Genomic DNA, 17,238 nt, shown 5'->3' with positions numbered 1-17,238 from the left:
TCACTTTCACCCTATTGTTGAGCATCATCAACCTGTCTAATCTCAGACAGACATTAAAATATCACCCTCACATTAGTCTTTAAAAGCAGTCACTTACGAAGAGGTGGGCGAGTACGTTCACATTTACGTACTTCAGAGACGTGCGGATGAATACGGATCAGAAGATTGTTACCATTGAAACATTTTGGCACACACCTTTCAATCCATAGAGATAACGCTGCCTCCCTGAAGAGCAATTCACACACCCCTGCTTCATCTCATAGCATTACAAGCTTAGTCCCCTCATAATGTACCCAATTTCCTTTTAAGATCAATGATTGTGTTTGCTCAACGAGCGCCAAGTTAGTAGCAATCTCTGTGTAAAAACATTTTTCATCACCTTTTCGTCCTTCCTCTACCAGCTCCTCTATAGCACCTTTTGCCCAAAGTCCAATAATCCTTGTGTTATCAGCTAATAGGAGGTCTGATAGTGGCAGAAAGATAATGCCCCTAAATTATCGTTTTTTTTTATGGCATTGAGATTGTGTGAAAAATATGCCAGCCTCAAGCTAATTAATTTGGTTCAAATGACAGTCATTCAATGTTAGGAATCGATGCTCAGACTTTCTCTGTGATATGGACACCAGGTACCAAGAGTCAGAAACATGTGCTGAGACCAGAATCATTGGAGGGAACGGATGAAGAAGATCCAATCACAGCCCTGGAATGGGATCCACTCTCCACTGACTACCTACTGGTGGCCAACCTACACAATGGAATTCGATTGGTCGATTCCGAGTCACTCTCTTGTATTACGACCTTCAGTTTCCCGAGCGCTGCAGCATCAGTGCAGTGCCTGGCCTGGGTCCCCAGTGCTCCAGGGATGTTCATAACTGGAGGTAGGACTAACATTGTCAGCAGCAGAAAAGGAAATATGCCAAAACTTGTTTTCTCATTAAAATCCATGATATCTCATGGTTTACTGAATTCTGAAAATAAAAGACATCTTGCCGAAGCTTTATATCAGGGTGAATGCAAGAATGCCAAATTTCAAAGAATCACAACAATTTACTCTACAAGAGTCTAGCTGGTAAAACAACTCTGACTGGGTCAGGCCGAGCCATGGGGAAAGCAATTGGAGGCTTCTATTATTTTTTGCACCGCTTTTCCATTATCCAGGAGAAGCAGAGATGGAAATTCTAGGCAAGGTTTTCTTTCAAGCTCACCTGTCCCTTTTTTTTAAGTTACACTTTGATTGCATTTTGCCCAAATAAGTACTCATCAGAAGACTAAGCAAATGTTTTAAATGAGGAAATCAGCAAGGGAGTGGTTTGATTAGACATGGGGTTTGAGACTTCAGAATGTACCGAGACAAAGCACAACAACAATTCGTGTTCTTAAAGTGCATCTGACTTAGCGTTCTCCAAGGTGTTTAACAGGAGCATTATCAAACAAGTTTGACACCAAGGTAATAATTGGCAGATGACTGGTCAAAAACGTAGTTTTTAAGGAACATTTTAAAGAATGTAAGAGGTGAAGATGTTAAGAAAGAGGGTTCCAGAAGTAAGAACCTAGGCAGTAAAAGCCGTGGTCAATAATGGCAAAAAGACCGACATAGGGATGTAAAGAATCCTGGAATTTTAGCAGCATATTTTTACCATTGATGTTTGTAGAGCTCCAACTGATTACAGAGATAAGGAGAGATGAGGCCTTAGCAAACAACAATAACCTGCATTTCAAATCAAAGATGAGAATTTTACAGTTGAGATGTCGCCAGACTAGAGAACAACATAGGACAGTGGACACAAGGCTGAGGGGGAACAGGACTTGGTGTGAATTTGGATACAGAGGTTTGAATGAGTTTAAATTTATGTAGGGTGGAACAGGAGCGGCTGACCAAGAGTTCATTGGATAGTCAAGTCTCCAGGTAATAAAATCAGCAGTAAGGGTTTCGCCAGCCAATGAGCTGAGGAAGAGTGAGTTCAGGTGATGTTATGTGGAGAAAGTAGGCAGTTTAGGTGATAGGAGATGAAGTTTTAAACATGTCTTAGAAAAGTGGTTTTGCAAGACCATTCCAGAGGACAGAGCAAAGTAGCTCTTGTAGTCTTAACATCATACATGAAATATGCAGTTTGATCAAGTGCTGATATTTATGGTTCGTCCTGTTTAATTATGTAGATATTTATACCACTTCCAAAAAAGGAAACATTAGTTTAGCCTTGCTATTAGTTCTTGTGAGTGAAAAGCAAAAATCTTAATGTCTGCATGTCAGTTATCAGATGTCAACCATGGTTTGCTGATCTCAGAGTTCAAAGGTTGCAAGTCCCAGTCACAATACAAAGCTTTGAGCATGTGATCTCAGCTGACTTTCCCATGCATTACTGAAGCAGTACTGGATTTTTAGAGATGCTGTCTTTCAGGCAAGTGTCAGGGTGATTATACTGGACTAGTAACCCAAATACCCAAGCTAATGCTCTGGATCAGGAATTCAAATTCCCCCACTGCATGACTAAATCTGGATTTGAAAACCAGTTGATTTCAGTGATGGGAACTATCACTGATTGTTTTAAAGACCCATCTGGTTTGCAAATGTCCTTTAAGGGAAGCAACTCTGCCATCTTCAGCTGGCCTGGACTACATGTGACTCCAGACCCACAGACATGAGGTTGATGCCTAACAACCCTCTGAGATGACCTAGCAAGCAACTCAGCTGGAGGGTATTTAGGGATAGGCAACAAATGCTGACTTTGCATTCCATTGCAAAACCTTTTGAGATGTCCTGAAGTTGTGAAAATTGCTAAATAAATGCAAACCTTTTCTCTTTTGTTCAACTATTTTGTATCAAGGATGCCAGTGGGATTATATCAGTAGTCTCTTGCATTTTCGTTGCTCCTTTCAAGTTGAGAGGTTTATTTGAAACTAATATTGGTGATATCTAATATTACTGTGATAACTGGCTCATTGTCTGAACAGTGTGATTAATGATGGACCTTTCCTGCTGCCTGCCTATTATTTTTCTCATATTTCAATACCTTTCATCTAATTTTCAGATTCTCAAGTTGGTGTTTTGCGAGTTTGGAATGTCTCAAGAACAACGCCAATTGATAACTTCAAGTTGAAGAAGACAGGATTTCATGCTTTACATGTGCTGAGTTCTTCACCAAAGAAAAAATGTGGGTAGTCATTTGAAAGTCATAGTTTATAATAGGGCTTATATGTTTAATTGATTAGATCTACAGAGTCCCCATATCAAAGTCAAATTTATGCATTTTTTGATACTTATCTCTTGTAAATGGAATTTTTTAACATAGATTATGAGGGGGAGAGAATAGCTGACAAACAGTTAAGAACTTCATAATTCAGATCAAGAAAAAATTCAATATTCTGCTTCAAATTTCAGCCAAGAACAAAGAAAATCAATTCAGAAGTAAGGCCCCAGTGAGTGCATTCCTAAGCTGAGACACCCTGAGGCCCAAATGACCTGCAATTCAATGGGCCTCAGAACTGATAATTAATGCTAATATTAACCGGATCCCCAGTACTTGCATGGCAGCAGAGGAACTGACCATCACCTAGTTATCAAGGTCATTTTTAAAAACAAATGAAGAGCTGATAATTTGTCAATGTTTTGGTCCCTGTGTTTAGACAAGTTGCGCCCTCAGTGAACCAGCATTCAGTGTCTCTGCGTATAATGTGTTCAGAAAACTGCAATGGGCATTTCTGATAACAAAACTCTCTGAAACTGTTTATGAACATCCATCAGTGTCAGTCAATGGGGATGGGATGATTGATTAAATTGCCAAGTTGACGAGGGGCTGTAGGTTAACTAGAACTATGTTGAAAGGCGAGAAAATTAGAAGTGAACTTTAATGCTGTCCTTTGCAGGCTATTCGACCCATTCCCCGTCTAAGAATCACCATACGTCATCAACCAGTGAAGCCATTCCCCCTCCAACCCTCTCTCAAAATCAAGCGTTTTCTCTTCCACCTGGACATGCTGTGTGTTGTTTCATGGATGGTGGAGTTGGGCTATATGACATGGGAGAGAAGAAGTGGAACTTTCTGCGAGATTTGGTAGGCTCCATTCTTTCTCCGTTTTGCCTCTCCAGTTGTATTTCAGGCTCCATTGTGACTCTCACTGTATCCTTTGTGCTGTCTCCATTGAAGAGAAAGTAGCTATGGATGTGGCATCATTAGAAAAAGGCTGACAGTGGATCCATAAACGAATCTTATTCTCTCTCTGTATTCTAGGGTCATGTGGAAACAATCTTTGACTGTAAATTTAAACCAGATGATCCCAACCTCCTAGCCACGGCATCATTTGATGGGACAATAAAGGTGTGGGATATAAACACATTGACAGCAGTCTACACTTCCCCGGGTAATGAGGGAGTAATCTACTCCTTGTCCTGGGCTCCAGGTAAGCTATCACAGAGCTGGTTCTCAGTTAGTACAGTTAAATACTGAACACCCACTATCGCAGCAGAAGGATTAGCACCATTGAAGCTTCACCACATCATCTTCATGTGGAGTACTCACCAAAAAACTGTTATTCTCATGAGTTTCCTTGGCAAGACCAGGATTTGATCCCCCTCCTTCATTGCTGTTAGGAAGGTGGTGTCTCTAACTGAAAGGCTCACCAGACCGTTTCAAATGCAGTTAAGAAGTCAACTGTTTTGGAGAGGAGAATTACCAGGATGTTGTCTGGTCGGGAGAGTTTTAGTTATGAAGAGAGTACTGAACAGGCTAGGATTGGTTCCTTGCAGCAGAGAGAGACTGAGAGGGGATATGACTGAGATGTGTAACATTATGAGGGTAGAGATAGTGTTGTCAGGAAGAAGCTTTTCCACTTGGTAGAGGGATCAATGATCAGAGGCATCGATTTAAGGTCGGGAACAGGAGGTTTGGAGACAATGTGAGGATTTTTTTGGGGTTTGTGTGGGAGTATGGAACTCACTGCCTGTTACACTGGTAGAGCCAGAAACCCTCATAATGTTTAAGAAATATTTAGATGTGCATTTGTGATGCCATGGCATACAAGGCTATGGATCAAGTGCCAGAAAATGGGATTAGAATAATTAGGTAGCTGTTTTTGACTGGCGCATACTTAATGGATCGAAGGGCTTATCTCAGTGTTGTAGACCTCTATTGCTGTGGGTCTAGTTTCACATGTTGGCCAGACGTAGCTAGGAAGGGAGATTTCCTCCAGTGAAAGACATTAGTGAAGCAGACGTGTTTTAATAGCAAAATCGATAATTTTGTGGAATCAATTACTGAGACAATTTTAACCAAGACTTACAAGTTAACTTGAGTTTCCACCAGATGCTATTGTGGAACTTGAGCTGATGTCCCAGGGCCTCTGGATTATGAGCCCAATAGCATTACCACTGCGCTACAGCCCTGCACTCGCGCTCTCCTGTGCCTCCCCAGAAACATATGAGACAAGCCAAGTTCATGAAATTGTGATGCCAAGGGTCTCAGCAGATGTAAACCGTTGAGCAAAGAAGGAGATAAAGAGTTGTTGCAAAAATAAGCAGAGATCAAGGCAAAATGTCAGGCAGCCACTTCAGATTAAATCAAATGTGGCCTTCTGGTGTCCCAGAGAGTGTAGAGACACTAGGGTGGCATTCCTTAGGACTTCGGTAGAAGTGTTCAAAATCACGACAAGCTTTGTTTGCAGCAAATAAAAGGAAACCCCTTCTGGGGACAGGATGGGCACCTGGAGGATACAGGTTTAAAGTGATTGCCAGAACAGCCGAAAGTGACAGGAGGAAAGAAAATTAAAAAGGATTGACTCATTGTGATGTGAAATGTGTGCCCTGAAAGATGGAAGCACAGTCAATGATAACTTTCAAAGGGTTATTGGATCAACACTCAAATGGGAGAACAAATTTAGGGAAAAGATCGGGGGAGCAGTGTTCCTTGTGTAGCTCTTTCAAAGCACCAGCTTGAGTCTGACCATGCTGCATCACTCTAACCTGTCCGACTGACTATCTAATGCCATGCTGACGACGGTTGAACTTTAATTTATCAAAAATGATTTTCAACTCATATACAATCAGATAAATGTGCACTGCAATTTTAAGGTGCACACTTTTTCTTGTATCCCCCAAAATAAACCTGTCGTCTGTCTCTTTAGTACAGCCTCACAGCCAAGTTAGATTCAGTCCTGATGCTATGGTGTCATATTTGCTCTAGGCAGAGACTGTAACTTTTATGTTAGCAGTGACTAGAACAAGAGCAGTTTCCTTATTTAAGTATTTAAATGAGTCGGTGCTCAACACTTCACAATGCATATTAATGTCCTTATTATTTAAAGGTGACCTCAACTGCATTGCAGGTGCAACCTCACGCAATGGAGCTTTTATATGGGATGTAAAAAAAGGAAAAACGGTTACCCGGTTTAATGAGGTAAGTTGTTACACTCCACCTACTTTTCCATAAAGCATATGAGAAATTGACTTTGTTGTAACTGGAGAATCAGAAAGTGGGCAAGGTTAAAAACTGAAAAGCTGAACACAGTCAGCAGATCAAGCAACATCCAAAGAGAGAGGGACTGAGCTAATCTTCTCAGACAATGATCATTCATCAGAAATGGAACAAATTAACAACATAAACTATTTGTGTACTCAGAATGACCCAAAGTGCATAGATGCTTCATTACTATTGTCATTTAGGGAAATGCAGTGGTAAATTTGCTCACAGCAGGATTCCAAGGAACCAAATCATATGTTTTACAGTCACTTGGTAGTACAGAGCTTGAATATTGCTGAGAAAGACTTTTTATCAAAGCTTTTTATCTTGCACTTGTCAAAATAGTGAACAAGAAATACCAAAGTGAAAGGAAGACATCATTTATACTCTGGAAGAGGAGAGTACTGATTGGTTGGCAAGTGGACTCTGACAAAGCAAAGCAGTGTTTCCACACTGTAAAGTAATCTAAAGTAATCTAAAAAAAAAAGCAGTTGCCATAGAATGTGCAGCAGCTGATGATGACTGATAGTTAACTGCCAAGCTTTGTTCAAAGTTTAAACTAGACAAGTTGACTCTGGTTGGTCAAGGTATTGCCCTGAGAATTGAGCCAATTGGCTGCCACCTATTGTGTTGTGTGTACATGTCCTTTCTGTACAATATCTGGTTACAACAACACACTTCAATTTATTAATACTCGTAGTTCTTAAGCATGAAGGAATGTGGAAAAAGGAATTTATTTCAAGTTTTGGAGACATACCTGGAATGTTTTCTCTAAAAGAGACCTTTAATAGTTCACTGTGGACTTTGGAGAATTTTGTTTTTACAAAGAAATTACATAATTGCTGATAACTCTTTGCTTTTCTGTAGTTCTTACTTAGGAAGCTCTTGAACAGAAACTGGCTCGACCAACTCTTCTAACATGCAAAATAAATGTTATTTCACCTTTTATTTCTTACAAATACCCTGGTGAGTCCAAGTATAAATATAAAACAGTTTGAAAGGATGTGCCTTTACACAGCTGTAGTTGCTGTAGTGCTGTTGATTGAAGGGCAACTGCTGACCAGGAGAATGCTAGACAATCTTTTGTATCAACCTGAAGTAGTGGTTGAAAGGTGAAAATGAGGACTGCCAATGTTGGAGAATAGAGTCAAGACTAGAGTGGTGCTGGAAAAGCACAGCAGGTCAGGCAGCATCCGAGGAGCAGGAAAATCGACGTTTCAGGCAAAAGCCCTTCATCAGGAATGAGGCAGAGACAGATAAATGGAAAGGGGAGTGGGCCTGGGGAGAAGGTAGCAAAGAGTACAATAGGTAGATGAGGTGGGGATGAAGGTGATAGGTCAGAGAGGAGGGTGGAGTGGAGAGGTGGGAAGGGAGATTGGCAGGAGGGACAGGTCATGAGGACAGTGCTGAGCTGGAAGGTTGGAGCTGGGGGTAAGGTGAGAAGCGGAGAAATGAGGAAACTGTTGAAGCCCAATTGATGCCCTGGGGTTGAAGTGTTCCGAGGTGGATAATGAGGCGTGCTTCCTCCAGGCATCGAGTGGTGAGGGAGCGGCGATGGAGGAGGCCCAGGACCTGCATGTCCTCGACAGAGTGGGAGGGGGAGTCGAAATGTTCGGCCACGGGGCAGTGGGGTTGATTGGTGCAGGTGTCTCGGAGATGTTCCCTGAAGCGCTCTGCAAGAAGGCATCCAGTCTCCCCAATGTAAAGGAGACCACATCGGGAGCAACGGATACAATAAATGACATTGGTGGATGTGCAGGTGAAACGTTGATAGATGTGGAAGGCTCCTTTAGGGTCTTGAATGGAGTTGAGGGGGGAGGTGTGGGTGCAGGTTTTGCAGTTCCTGTGGTGGCAGTGAAGGTGCCAGGAGGGGAGGGTGGGTTGTTGGGGATAAAGACCTGACCAGGTAGTCACGGAGGAAATGGTCTTTGCAGAATGTGGATAGGGGTGAGGAGGGAAATATATCCCTGGTGGTGGGGTCCATTTGTATGTGATGGAAATGTCGGCGGATGATGCGGTTTATGTGGAGGTTGGTGGGGTGGAAGGTGAGGACTGGGAGGTTCAGTCATTGTTGCAGTTGGAGGGGTGGGGTCTGAGGGCGGAGGTGCAGGACATGCATGAGATGTATTGGAGGGCATCTTCAACCACTTGGGGAGGGAAATTACGGTTGTTAATGAAGGAAGCCATATGGTGTGTTCTGCGGTGAAACTGGTCATCCTGGGAGCAGATACGGCGGACGGGGAGGAATTGGGAATATGGGATGGCATTTTTGCAGGAGGTAGGGTGGGAGGAGGTGTAATCCAGGTAGCTGTGGGAGTCGGTGAGTCTGTAAAAAATGTCAGTGTTAAGTCGGGCGTCATTGATGGAGATGGAGAGGTCCAGGAAGGGGAGGGATGTGTCAGAGATGGTCCAGGTAAATTTAAGGTCAGGGTGGAATGTGTTGGTGAAGTTGATGAACTGCTCAACCTCCTCGCGGGAGCAGGAGGTGGCGCCGATGCAGTCATCAATGTAGCGGAGGAAGAGGTGGGGAGTGGTGCTGGTGTAGCTACGGAAGATGGACTGTTCTACGTAGCCAACAAAGAGACAGGCATAGCTGGGGCCCATATGGGTGCCCATGGCTACCCCTTTGGTCTGGAGGAAGTGGGAAGATTCGAAGGAGAAATTGTGAAGGGTCAGGACCAGTTCAGTCAAACGGATGAGAGTGTCAGTGGAAGGGTACTGTTGGGGATGTTGGGAGAAGAGGAAACGGAGGGCTTGGAGGCCCTGGTCATGGCGGATGGAGGTGTAGAGGGATTGTATGTCCATGGTATAGATGAGGTGTTGGGGGCCAGGGAAATGGAAGTCTTGGAGGAGGTGGAGGGCATGGGTGGTGTCTCGAACGTATGTGGGGAGTTACTGGACTGGGGGGGGAATAGGACAGTGTCGAGGTAGGGGTGGAGATGAGTTCGGTGGGGCAGGAGCATGCTAAGACAATGGGTCGGCTGGGGTGGTCAGGCTTGTGGATCTTGGGAAGGAGGTAGAATTGGGCGGTGCGGGGTTCCAGGACTATGAGGTTGGAAGCTGTGGGTGGGAGATCTCCTGAGGTGATGAGGTTCTGTATGGTCTGGGAGATGATGGTTTGGTGATGCGGGGTGGCGTCATGGTCGAGGGGGCAATAGGAAGAGGTGTCCTCGAGTTGGCGTTTGGCTTCAGCGGTGTAGAGGTCAGTGCGCCAGACTACCACTTCACCCTCTTTATCTGCTTGCTTGATGGTGAGGTTGGGATTGGAGCAGAGGGAGTGGAGGGCTGTGCATTGTGAGGGTGAGAGTTTGGAGGGGGGGAATGGGGGCATACTGGTTGAGGTGGTTAATGTCCCGATGGCAGTTGGAAATGAAGTGGTCAAGGGCAGGTAATAGGCCAGCGCGGGGTGTTCAGGTGGATGGAGTGTGTTGGAGGTGGGCGAAGGGGTCATTGGAAGGTGGGCGGGAGTCATGATTGTGAAAGTAAGCGCTTGTAGGAGGAGGCGGCGGAAGAAGTGTTCGACGTCACGACGTGTATTAAATTCATTGATGTGTGGGCGGAGGGGGATAAAGATAAGGCCTTTGGTGAGGACTGATCATTCGTCCTCAGTAATGGGGAGGTCTGGGGGCATGGTGAAAACTCGGCAGGGCTGGGAGCTGGGACCTGGGGTCGGTGTGGAACTGGGATTGGGGGCGGAGCCTGTAACTGGCATGGGAGTGGTGGTAGGGGGAATGGGGCTGGAGTGATTAGCAGGGGTGATGTTCCCCTCGGGGTTCTGGGGGGGCGGGATTTGGATGCTGCCTGATCTGCTGTGCTTTTCCAGCATCACTCTAATCTAGACTCTGAAGTCGTGGTTAGAGCTTATCCAAAGGACAGTATCTAAGACAGTGCAGCATTTCCAGAGAATGGTGTGAAAGGGCCAGCTGAGGTTTCATGTTCAACATCTCTAATGTTGAGTTTTTACCTTGTGTTTCAGCCACAAGGATGCTACCTGTCAAGCTGCAGTTCAAACAGGTTTACTGTTTGAGGAGTATCTCACTCCTAAGCCATAGATATTCATCCAATGAGACTCACCCTCTGGGAAGGTCATTCATATAACACTGTTGAGTTAGCAAGCTGCCCACTGAGCATGTCTATCATTAACTTAAGGTCCAAAGAAGAGACCCTGCATCAGTGAACCACTCCATTATCCTCTCCCACCTCCTCATCAGTAACTCTTTCCTTCCCTCCCTGTGAACCTCCACTCATCCCACACACACCTCTAGCTGGGAATCCATTGGGGATCCTCATGGTAGATCCTACTGGAGTACCAAATATGGCCACTGCACTTTGTGGTGTTGCCAGCACTGGAGGACTGCCAACCTCTGATTGCTTTGGAGTGAGTTACCTGCTTTATTGGCAATTTGGTTGGAGAGAAGAACTTGATTGAAATAAGACCATAAGACATAGGAGTGGAAATAAGGCAATTTGGCCCACCGAGTCCACTCTGTAATTTAATCATGGAGATGGGCACTTCAACTCCACTTACCCGCACTCTCCCCATAGCCCTTAATTCCTTGTGAGATCAAGAATATATCAATCTCTGCCTTGAAGACATTTAACATCCCAGCCTCCACTGCGCTCCATGGCAATGAATTCCACAGGCCCACCACTCTCTGGCTGAAGAAATGTCTCCTCAATTTCTGTTTTAAATTGACCCCTTCTAATTCTAAGGCTGTGCCCATGGGTCCTAGTATCCCCGCCCAACGGAAATAACTTCTCGGCGTCCACCCTTTTGAAGCCATGCATAACCTTGCAAGTTTCTATTAGATCTCCCCCCACCCTTCTAAACTCTAATGAATACAATCCCAGGGTGCTCAACTGTTCATATGTTAGGCCTACCATTCCAGGGATCATCCGTGTGAAGCTCCGCTGGACACGCTCCAGTGCCAGTATGTCCTTCTTGAGGTGTGGAGCCCAAAATTAGACACAGTATTCTAAATGGGGCCTAACTAGAGCTTTATAAAGTCTCAGTTGCACATCGCTGCTTTTATCGAGTCATACAACATGGAAACAGACCCTTCAGTCCAAATAGTCCACACTACTTACTGACCGTGCTCCCAAACCAAACTAGTACAATTTCACTGCGTTTTGCATTTCTTTTCCTTGGAGGGAACTCCCTCCGTGACTCCCTCGTCAGGTCCACACCCCCCACCAACCCAACCTCCACTCCCGGCACCTTCCCCTGCAACTGCAAGAAATGCAAAACGTGCGCCCACACCTCCCCCCTTACTTCCCTCCAAGGCCCCAAGGGATACTTCCATATCTGCCACAAATTCACCTGCACCTCCACACACATCATCTATTGCATCTGCTGCACCCGATGTGGCCTCCTCTATTTTGGGGAGACAGGCCGCACTTGCGGAACGCTTCAGAGAACACCTCTGGGATACCCGGACCAACCAACCCAACCACCCCGTGACTCAACACTTTAACTGCCCCTCCCACTCCACCAAGGACATGCAGGTCCTTGGACTCCTCCATCGCCAGACCATAGCAACACGACGGTTGGAGGAAGAGCGCCTCATCTTCTGCCTGGGAACCCTCCAACCACAAGGGATGAACTCAGATTTCTCCAGTTTCCTCATTTCCCCTCCCCCCACCTTGTCTCAGTCAAATCCCTCGAACTCAGCACCACCTTCCTAACCTACAATCTTCTTCCTGACCTCTCCCCCCCCACCCCACGCCGGCCTATCACCCTCACCTTGACCTCCTTCCACCTATCGCATTTCCAACGTCCCTCCCCCAAGTTCCTCCTCCCTATCTTTTATCTTAGCCTGCTGGACTCACTTTCCTCATTCCTGAAGAAGGGCTTATGCCCAAAATGTCAATTCTCCTGTTCCTTGGATGCTACCTGACCTGCTGCGCTTTTCCAGCAACACATTTTCAGCTCTGATCTCCAGCATCTGCAGTCCTCACTTTCTCCCCAATTCAGAAGTGACCACATTGTGAATTGCGATTATAGTAGATTCACATCTTCCACAGCCTTGTGGGATGTTTTCATTTCTGACCACCCCCCACCCACAGCCTTCTGCTTCTCCAATTTTCATCTAAGCAACCCAAGCTTTCTATACCCCATGCCCTGACTGATCTGGAGCCTGCTACTGATGGCATCTCTGATGTTATAGAGCTCTCTGAATGAAACCTGTCTCTCAGGGTTGCAAAATTCAAATCAGCAAACATCTGGCAATTACTTCTGGAAGCAAAGGGGCTGCTCACTAGCCATTTAACTAAAATTCTGTGGAAGTGCTGTTTTTTAGCTCATTATTCAAATTCCTATTCAATCTTTTAAAAACACAAGTCATATCTTCATGGAACTGCAAACCAAAATCAATTTTTCCTCCACTTTAGACCCAAGCAATGATAATATGACCATTCATCATGACAGCCCAATGCAAAAAGAGTGACTTGCTCATAATCCACTTACTATTCCATGATTCCCCTACAGTGAGTCTGAGAGTTGACAGAAACTTTGCAACCAAGAATAAAAGTTTGCCTCTGTATAAATTTTGATCGACAAAATATATTATGTCATTGTTCTAAATTGTCAAGTCAGAATGAAGAGTTTCAATGAATGATGGAAGGTCGCAATGAAAAAATGGCTTTAGAAAAAATTTATTTCAAGGAAAAGAAAGAAGAATAAAGTAGATATGTACAGAGGGAGAGAGTTTGAGAGAGTAAGGTCTGGCGATCTCTGCCACTAATCTCGGAACAAAGTGAAAAGAAGATGCTCAGGAGGCCAGAGATAGGCAATCAACAGGTATTGGGAATAAAATATGAACTGTTAACAACCCAGCTGGTGTCATGACTGGAATGTCAGATCCTAGACTGAAACCTCACGTGGTAGACTCTAATTTTGTTTCTCCAGGAGGTGGAGGTCACTTGCTAAACATATTTGTAAGAGTCCGTCCATGTACTTTTAACAAAAAAGACCAAGGTGTTTAACAAACAAGAAAAAACATGAAATGTATTACACTAAATGTTCAGAAGACTTAATTAAAGCAGTAGAAAAGGGTTCAATCTTGCATTACTCCTTTTATCCCAGTATTATTCATGCAAACTTAAAGCCCCCGCAAAAGTTTACCATCAACTCCAAGCCAATGCTAGCACTGTTATAACCGGTTTCATTCCACAGACTTTCTTTGCATCCACTGTGCACTTTCTTTCTTTAAACAGATAACTTTCCCTGAAGAAAAACTAACAAATAACCTAACATTCCTGCCTCTATAGTCTGGCACACACTGATTGACTGCTGTCTGGGTTTCTCTGTGCCTCTTTATAGGCATCAGCACAATTTGTTTTGTTTTTCATGAATGCACAAAGCTGTTAACCCCATCTCTTCATTTCAAGGCATATAAAATCTAATTAAAATGCAAGTAAACAAACAAAAAGCCTTCAATCTTCCACCATGAGCCTAAGCATCATCAAGAACATAAAACCAGAGGAGGTAAGACAGAATTAGGCCTTTCAGCCCATCGAGTCTGCTCCACCATTCGTACATGGCTGATATGTTTCTCAACCCCCTTCTTCTGCCTTCTGCCAGTAATCTTTCATCCCGTTACTGATGAAGAACCTATTTATCTCTGTCTTAATGCACTCAATGACTTGATCTCAACAGCCCTCTGCAGCAATGAATTCCACAGATTCGCCACCCTCTGGCTGAAGACATTCCTCCTCATCTCAGTTCTGAAGGGTCGTTCCCTTTATTTTGAGGCTGTTCTCTCGGGCCCTAGTTTCTCCTAGAGGAGGAAAAATCTTCTCCCCACGTCCACTCTGTACTCTCTAAGTTTCAATCAGATCAACACTCATCCTTCTAACCTCCATTGAGTTCAAACTCAGAGTCATCAACTGCTTCTCATATGACAAGCTCATCATCCCAGGGGTCATTGTTGTAAATTTCCTCTGGATTCCTTCCAATGCCAACAAGGCCTTCCTTAGATACCGGGCCCAAAAACTGCTCAAAATATTTCAAATGCGGAGATCCAAATACAGCCTCAGCAATACATCCCCGCTCTTGTATTCTAGCCCTCTTGAAATGAATGCTAATGTAGCATGTGTCTTCCTAACTGCTAACTATACTTATATGTTAACCTTAAGAGAGTCCTGAACTAGGAATACCAAATCCCTTTGTGCTTCAGATTTGTGAAGCCATTCCCCACTTAGAAAGTCCCACCTTGTATTCCATTTGCCACTTCTTTGCCCACTCGCTTATCCTTTCAAGGTCTTTCTGAAGCCTCCCAACTTCCTCAACACTACCTGCCCTCCACCTATCTTTGTATCATACTCAAACTTAGCAACAATGCCCTCAGTTCTTTCAGCCAGATCGCTAACGTATAACATGAATAGTTGTGGTTCCAACACTGACTCCTGCAGAATTCAGCTAGTCACTGCGATTCTGTAAAAGACCTCTTTATCCCTACTGTCTGCCTTCTGCCAGTCAGACAATCCTTTACCATGCCAATCCCTTGCCCCTAACACCATGGGCTCTGATGGCACCTTGTCAAAGGCCTTATGGAAATCTAAATAAATTGCATCCACTGAATCTCCTTTGTCTAATTTGCTCATTACCTCCTCAAAGAATTTGAACAGATTTTTTAGGCATGACTTCCACTTGATGAAGCTGTGCTGACTCAACCCTATTTTACCATGCACTTCCAAGTAGTCCACAATCTCATCCTTAATAATGGACTCTAAATTCTTACCAGCAACCGAGGTCAGACTAACCAGCGTACAGTTTTCCCTCTCCCGCCTCCCTCCCTTTCCAGTTATCTGGGACTCTCCCTGACTCCATTGATTCCTGAAAGGTCACAATCAATGCCTCTCCAATCTCGTCAGCTGTCTCCTTCAGAACTCTGGGGTATAGTCCATCTAGTCCACGAGATTTATCTTCCTTCAGACCTTTCAGCTTTTTTGCACCTTCTTCTTATAGAGTCATAGAGATGTATAGCACAGAAACAGACCCTTTGGGCCAAATCGTCCATGCCAACCAGATATCCTAAATGAGTCTAGTTTCATTTGCCGGCACTTGGCCCATATCCTTCCAAACCTTTCCTATTCATAATACCCATCCAGATGCCTTTTTGATGTTGTAATTGTACCAGCCTCCATCACTTCTTTTGGCAGCTCATTCCATACACTCACCACTCTCTGCATGAAAAAGTTTCCCCTTAGGTCCCTTTTATATCTTTCCCCTCTCACCCTAAACCCTCTAGTTCTGGACTCCCCTACCCCAGGGAAAAGACCTTGTCTATTTACCCTATTCATGCCCCTCATGATTTTATAAACCTCCATAAAGTCACCCCTCAGCTTCCTTAGCAATGACCGGTACACTCCCATCTGCTCCCTGACTCTCTTGAAGTTTTGTTATGCTGCGGGTGTCTTTCATCGTGAAATTGATGCAAAGTACCAATTCAGTTCCTCTACCATTTCTTTGTTCCCTATTACTCCTTCTCCAGCCTCCTTTTCCATCTGTCCAAAGTCCACTCTTGCCTCTCTCTTACCTTTTAGATATCCATAACATCTCTTGCAATTTTTTATATTACAAGCTAGCTTGCTCTCATATTTCATCTTCTCCCCCCTTGTTGCTTTTTTAGTTACTTTCTGCTGATTTTTAAAGACCTCCAATTTTCTGGCTTCCCACTAATCTTCACCACATTCTATGCTTTGCTCTTATGCTGTCCCTGGCTTCCCTTGTCAACCTTCCCTTCCTTAGTATAGTTCCCTTTAGTATGGTTCTTCTTCCTTGGGATGAACGTCTGCTGTGCCTCCAGATTACCCCCCCAGAAACCCCTAGCATCACTGCTGTACCATCTTCCCTGCTCGACTCCCCTTCCGGTCAACTCTGGCCAGCTCTTCCCTCATGTTTTTGCAGTTACTTTTATTCCATTACGATACCATGACAACTGGGTCCAGCTTCTCCCTCTCAGACTGCGGGTGAAATTCTATCATGTTATAGTCACTGCCCCCAGGGGTCATTCACCTTAAGCTCCTTAATCAAGCCTGCCTCACTGCACATCACCAAATCCAGAATTGCTGTTGCCGAGTGGGCTGCACCATAAGTTACTCCAAAAAACACATTTCATAGACATTCTACTCATTCCTTTTCTTGAAATCCGCTATTAACCTCATTTTCCCAGTCCACATGCATATTGAAGTCTCCCATGATTAATGTAATAGTGCATTTCCTGCATGTGTTTTCTATCTCCTCATGTATTTCCTTCCCAACATCCTAACTGCTGTTAGGACGCCTGTACACAACTCCCATCAGGGTCTTTTTCCTTTCACGGTTCCTCAACTGTACCCACACAGATTCAATGTCTTCCGACTCTCGATCACTTCTTACTATCAATTTAATTTCATTTCTTAAAAAGCAGGCAACCCTGCTCTCTCTGCCCATCTGCCTGTCCTTTCAACAGGACATGTATCCTTGGATATTTAGTTACTAGCCCTGATCCATTTGCAGCCACATCTCTGCGATACCCACAACATTGTACTTGTCAATTTCAAACTGCGGTAAAAGCTCATTTACCTTCGAACATAGAACAGTACAACACAGGAACGGGCCCTTCGGCCCATGATGTTGTGCCGAACATGATGTCAAATTAAACGAATCCCTTCTGCCTGCCCTTGGTCCATATTCTTCCATGCCTTGTGTACATATTCATGTGCTTATCTCAAAGTCTCCCCACCCCTATTATATCTACCTCCACCACTACCTCTGGCAGTTTGTACCAGACTCCTACCACTC

At 44.4% G+C, this 17,238-nt stretch overlaps 1 protein-coding gene across 7 annotated transcripts in view; it reads left to right on the top strand.

Annotated features, from left to right (window-relative positions):
- The window catches only part of wdr17 (WD repeat domain 17), a 253,003-nt gene that overhangs the window by 113,116 nt on the left and 122,649 nt on the right, over window positions 1–17,238 (top strand). For all 7 annotated transcript variants that reach the window (XR_006313775.2, XM_087973815.1, XM_043704725.2 and 4 more), the window contains 5 exons: window positions 627–878; window positions 3,030–3,152; window positions 3,865–4,052; window positions 4,230–4,398; window positions 6,298–6,389. Coding sequence is in view for 6 of the 7 variants with exons in the window: in XM_087973815.1 (XP_087829941.1) it covers window positions 627–878; window positions 3,030–3,152; window positions 3,865–4,052; window positions 4,230–4,398; window positions 6,298–6,389 (824 nt within the window). In the remaining variant the exon portion in view is untranslated. The remainder of the gene's footprint in view (window positions 1–626; window positions 879–3,029; window positions 3,153–3,864; window positions 4,053–4,229; window positions 4,399–6,297; window positions 6,390–17,238) is intronic.

The sequence above is a fragment of the Chiloscyllium plagiosum genome, unplaced genomic scaffold, assembly GCF_037043375.1.
Source record: "Chiloscyllium plagiosum isolate Xiang-an unplaced genomic scaffold, Cpla_swu_hap1 HiC_scaffold_2, whole genome shotgun sequence".
Classification (NCBI taxonomy): Eukaryota; Metazoa; Chordata; class Chondrichthyes; order Orectolobiformes; family Hemiscylliidae; genus Chiloscyllium; species Chiloscyllium plagiosum.
The sequence above is the reverse complement of the archived record's forward strand: the minus strand, read 5'-3'. Positions and strand labels throughout refer to the sequence as shown.